Source organism: Crinia signifera, chromosome 5 (assembly GCF_055691185.1).
Source record: "Crinia signifera chromosome 5, ASM5569118v1, whole genome shotgun sequence".
In the NCBI taxonomy this organism is placed as follows: domain Eukaryota; kingdom Metazoa; phylum Chordata; class Amphibia; order Anura; family Myobatrachidae; genus Crinia; species Crinia signifera.
The window spans coordinates 253,502,826-253,508,825 of record NC_139221.1 but is presented as its reverse complement, the minus strand read 5'-3'; the positions used below and the strand labels follow the sequence as shown (position 1 = coordinate 253,508,825).

The window sequence follows — 6,000 nt, the reverse complement described above, 5'->3', positions numbered from 1 at the left end:
GCACGGGAGCGCACAACGATATTTGCAGCTATATGGGGATTTTTATTGGCTGTTGCAGTGCGTCCTGCAGGACCCGCTTAATTTAAAAAATGGGGTCCCTCACTGCTTTATAGCGAGCATTTTGCAATCACTGCCCATAACCTCCCCCCCCCCATCCTAGGGCAGGCATTTACTTCCCACTCCTTCTACCCATTAATCATTAATGTGCAGGCATTTCCCTCCCAATAACTTACAGCAGGGGGGGGGTGACAGGGTTTGAACCTGGAAGCAGGGCTGGTAACAGAAAACTCAGAAAACTTAGGGTCCAATCCATCCCCTCAATCGCTATAATCCCCCCAACCCACTATGCTGGAACAAAAATTGGAAGTGCCCCCTCTCACACATACACATACACATAGACATATGTACAGTATATCTGGCCTGAGCATAGGTTGGCTGAGGCTCACCTTGTAGACAGACTTCAGAGGGTAGAAGGACAAGCTGGGCCGGGGGGCACAGTCACACGTGAAAAGCAGGGAGCCAGGGTCAGCCAGATCCAGGCACACCACCTACCTGTCAGCGCAGGGGGGGGGGGGGGGGGGTGTGTGAATGAGGGAGCTTACATGCTGCTCAGAGAATTTAGCAGCGTGTCAGCCAGTGGCACTAGCCACATCCCGCCGCACTGGGGGGTGGGGGGGTGGATGTGGGAGTTTACATGCTGCTCTGTTTAGCAGCGTGCCACTGTGTCACTCAGAACTACCTGCCGCGTCCCGCCCCCCCTGCCGCGCTGACCTGTAATGAGAGCGGCTGTCAGCACAGCTCGGACAGCCGCATCCCGCCCCTCTGCACCAATAAAAACGGCGCCCCGCAAATCAACCTAGCAGGAACGCTACACTGCCGGGGGTCAGGCAGCGCTGGCAGTGCTGCTGTTAGTCTGCCCACGACTAGATTCTGCTTCCTACCTGTAAAAAAATCTGCTCGCCAGGAAGCAGAATCTGGTCGCCATGGCGACCTGGCCCCCGGCATTTGTCGAGCCCTGCCTTAAGGAGCCCATACACGGTCCGTTCTGTACTATGCGATGCGCGCTCCCGTGCATCACATAGTACGGTACAAAAAGTATGTGCTGCAAATACTTTTTGTACTAGGTAAACATCATATCGGATCGCAGTGCATGCACAAGGGATGCGATCCGATACGATGTGTGCTGTTTAAGCACAGAACGGATCGTGTATGGGGGGCTTTACCCAAATTATTCCGAAAACCATACATTCCAGAATGTGAAAAAAAAAACCTACTTGGAACATCTGTAACAGAGCTGCGGAGGACATGATATGTAACTGGCACTAAATATCTGCAAGAAAATGATTGGTTGGCATTCAAATTTATTATCTGAGATTGCACACAAACTTTGTTTCATTTTTGGAACCTTGTTTTATGCACAAATAAAATATCTGTGTGTATTTCATGTGTTTGATGTTCTTATACAACATAAATGCAAAATACCTCAAGATATATCACTGGAATATAAAAAAAATATTCTGAAACACGGAATAATCCCTTATCCAAAATTCTTCTGGTCTGAGCATTTTGGATAAGGGATACTCAACCTGTATCTTAATACAGATTGTCTTTAAATATGCAATGGTCCAGTATGGCAACAAAAATGTGGCTGATCCTTTTCGGTCCTAGCGTCACGTTCTTCTTTTAAGGAGACTTTTTAAAATAATAGTATCTATTTACATATAAGCATTGTGATTCCTTCATTCAAACCTAGATGCACCGGATTAACCAGAGCAGTACCTACATTTGTATGTTTGCATTACTTAATAGGTACCTCTGATTTCTCTAGGTGTGTGCACACAGACACACCACGGTGTATGCTGCGGTTTAAATGATTTTAAATTGTTCATGCTATTTAGCATAATTAATTACAAGTCTATAATAATACAGTGCCCGATTTAGCAGTTTGTTTCTCTTGAATTATTCTAGGCATGTATTTTGTCCGTAGGTTTTGTGAAGAATATTAGCCCAAACGTAAATAACTCCATGTCCATGAGTCTGAAGAGCCGTGGCCATGCCAGGAAGATCGATGCATTCCTGCTGCCATTTCCATACCCTACCAACTGCATGGTGAATTTCAAAACATATAATGTAATGTACTGTGTATTCAGAGTCCTGCAGAACTGGTCCCTGATTTATTCAAAATGTGATACAAATCCATAGGACTCTCCATTCCACTGGACCGCAGGGCCTTGTGCTCAGTACCGTTCTTTCACTTTTTCACCCCTGCAGCCATTTTGAAAATGCTTGTAAGCGCCAACAATCAGCATCAATCCCATCGGATCGTGTTTTGTCCGATTAGATTGTGTTTTGTAGATTAAATATCTATATATATCTATCTTCATTAGTCTCTGCATCCTTTCACCTTTCTGTTCTTAGCCTAATTCAAACATAATTCATTTTAGGTTCTTCTGCCACTCAGTGAATATACCAATGTGTCTACATACATTTAGCCGCAAAATGCCTGGTGCCAATGAGCCACCAGGACCGTCTAGCTCTAGGACACGTCAGGAGACTGTACAGATTCATTTGAAATGCGCCACTTGTATATGTGTGTAGCAGTCTGTATACGGAACCTGACATGGAAAAAAAAAAGCCATGATCGATGTATCGTAGCTATTTATATGGAGATTCAGAGACTCAGTGGGCCACCACTAGACAAGTATCGCATTTCAAATTAATCAGCATTCTTCCATTGAGTCCAAGTCGCATCAGGTTGCTGCTAACATGCATTTCTGGCAAACCCCTCCCCACACACTAACAGTCACATACAGGACCTAGCGCACTGAGAGGCGGTGTTTGGCACGGATATAGGACACATCTGCAGTATAATTTTTTTTTTAGATAGTTACAGCCCCAGCCGAGTCGCATACTCAATAGCTTCCATTCTAGAAGATGGATATAACTAATAGAATGTGTAAACCACCTGCACTTGCTAGCGCCCATGGTTTGTTGCATTCCAGACGGCACCACAGCTTGGACATTGATCGGTAGGACCATGGGCTTGTCAAGACATGATGACAATTTCCCAAAAACTTGACGTATCATAACAGCGATAAGAATCCATCACTGTCTGCCAAGTGTTTAAGAAAATAAGGGTTTGCAATCGATATTGTTTCTGAATTTATCCCTTATTAAAACTGTAAAACAGGGGTCATTCTGCGCTTTATCTCCAGATCATGTGCTAGTCAGAGGACATTAATCCAGCTTTTATTCCTGACTCCCTCAGAGAATTATCTTCATCTTTCTTCGTACATTTCTTTATTTTTTTTAATCTGACAAGCAGCAATATCATGTTTGTCATTTTGTACATTTTAAAGTAGATACAATTATTAGTTTTTGTTTTAATATTACAATATTTAGTTTTCACTTTAGGTCCTTTAAGATAGATTAAAAAAAAATAGACAAAAAAAAAACCACATCAACTGCAAACGTGATGAGGAAGGGGAGAAAAAATAGTTACCCAAACAAAATAAAAAACAAACAAAAAAAAAAATAGAAAATAAAAAATAAATTTCCACATTCCAGAAATACTTCACTCATTCCTTTTAGTAGCGTTGTAAGAAATGTTACAATGGCATGAGCTCGAAATATTTATAGGCATTTTCTCTTGACGCTTATGACGTGGCACTGGTGATGTTGTAAACAGCAGAAAAACAGGGACTGCCGCGGGACCGAGTATGGAGGCAAAAGACCTGCTTCTTCACCAAACAGTGACTGTGATTAATTCCATTGACACACGCCGACGTGATGACAGCATCATGCTACGTAACTGTACTCATCTGCTGAGGCCTGGCTGCGCTCTATGTACTGCTTGTCTATGAGAACCTCAATGCACTTCTTGATCATGCTGATGCTCGGGTTAAAGCGAGCTCTGGACTGGCTGATCACCTGTGGGGAGAGCACACAAGATATCATCACATTCCATGTAAAGGAATATTTCAGAATCAGGAGGAAAACTAAATTACAGCTTAAGGGCCAGATGCACTAAGCTTCAAAAGTGATAAAATAGCGAGTGATAAACAGCCAGCCAATCAGCTCCTACCTGCCATGTCACAGACGGCGTTTGGAAAATGTCAGGCAGGAGCTGATTGGTTGGTTGTTTATCACGTTTGAAGCTGAGTGCATCTGGCCCTCTGGTTGTGTGATGTATATACAGCATTGAACAGTTTATTACACCTAAACTTCTTTCTCTCAAAGTTGTAGAAGGACTAAAGCGTCTAAAAGACAAGTAGTGGTGTTGCCCATAGCAACCAGATTATGTAATTTTCTAAAATGCAATAGAGAAATGATCGATATTATCTGACCAGTTGCAACAGGCAAGACAGCCACTAGTCTGTTTTAGAAGCTTTAGTAAATATACCCCAGAGTCCACCTGAATCTCACTACCCAGGCTTACACGGAGAAAAATATTTATTTTGTTTCATATGGAAGAACTGCAGAATGCATATGGTTGACCAGCACTTAGTATGCTAAGGAACTGAGGGGTAGATGTATGAAGCAGCGATAAGGGAGGAAAAGTGATAAAGTGCCTGGTACATTATCACCGGCCAATCAGCTCCTGACTGTTAAGTTACAGGCTGGGTTTAAGTTACAGGCTGATTGGCAGGTGCCAAAGTACCAGGCACTTTAAAGGTGCCCATACACGGTACAATGGTGCTGTGCGATGCAATGTGCGCTCCCATGCACATCACATCGCACAAAGTCTGTGCAGCCCGTGCTTTTAGTACTAGATTGCATCGTATATAGTACAAAAAGCACGGTGCTGTAGTACATTGTATGCTTTTTGTACTAGATGCTATGCAATCAGTGCCGTATCATGAAGCGGTTTTGTCACATTGCACAGTGACTAAGAGGTGGAATCATGGGTAAACGACTCTCCACACAAGCTGAGTCCCATGGCACGTGGCCTGCTTGGCATTCGCATAGGAGGATGTCTCTTTAGGTCTATGTGAAGCTGAGACTTCTCATATACAAGCAGGCAGACAATAACTTGCATGGTCAGCATATTTATAAATATTCTATGTAATGTGGAACCCTACTGTGTAATTAGGGCAGGTTTGAGTGCCAAAGTATTTTTCCTAGAAAACCATTTTCTGCATATATAACAGCAACAAAGACCAATGCTAACATATGGCAGATGATAGGACTGTGGCTGGATGGATTGTCTATGAATAAGTATGGGTTATGGAAACACAGTTAATATTTGATGAGGGAGATGCTCTGTTTAGTGTATTAGATTAAGTTATGTAATATAGAACAACATGCAATGTGACAGCTGGACGGGCAATCACCGACAGGAACAATGGCCTCTCTCAGCCAGTAGAGGACTCCTATACAACCTCCGAATGTAGAAACCGTACTCACTGCCTACAGCAAAGTAATGACTGCTTCCGGGCCAACCAGTTGCTCTGGTACTACACATCCCAGCATGCCTACCACAGTTTTTAGTTTGGGGCGGGATGCAGTAAACCCTTGCCGGTGCATCCCGCATCACATCCATACTAAGGTGCTATTAGTAATGCACAGGACAGCTCTTCCGATAGATAAGAGCTGTCCTTTGCGATGCTTGCCAGTCACTTGTCTTCTGAGTTAATTACTCGGGAGTCAATCTCTGATCACATGTGCAAAGTGACGCTGGCAGCTGCAGGGCATGCTGGGAGTGATCAGTGACTGATCCCTCAACCAGCACTGCTGAGAGAAGCCAATAGTCTTCTAAAGGGTAACGCCAGATGTAGCTAGCATTACCCTCCACAATGGAACCCCGAAATGTGAGGTTTAGTGTATTTGCAAATGCAATAAAAACCCATAAAAAACTGGGTTTTAACCACATTTCTCCTTTAGTGCACCCTGCCCGTAGAATGATAATGGATGAAATCCCCTCTGTATGAGCCAGGCTGTAATGGCCCCACAGACATTGCCCTCTGTAAAAGCAGCAGGGTACGGATTGGAAAACACTTT

General features: G+C 43.6%; 1 protein-coding gene across 4 annotated transcripts in view; it reads right to left on the bottom strand.

Moving 5' to 3' along the window:
• Nucleotides 1–1,336: 1,336 nt before the first annotated feature.
• The window catches only part of CUL2 (cullin 2), a 70,016-nt gene continuing 65,352 nt past the window's right edge, over nucleotides 1,337–6,000 (bottom strand). The window contains exon 22 of one of the 4 annotated variants that reach the window (XM_083188822.1): nucleotides 1,337–3,930. In XM_083188822.1, the coding sequence (XP_083044948.1) occupies nucleotides 3,799–3,930 (132 nt within the window). In that variant the 3' untranslated portion in view covers nucleotides 1,337–3,798. The remainder of the gene's footprint in view (nucleotides 3,931–6,000) is intronic. The other 3 variants (XM_083188821.1, XM_083188820.1, XM_083188823.1) reach the window with 3 other exon arrangements.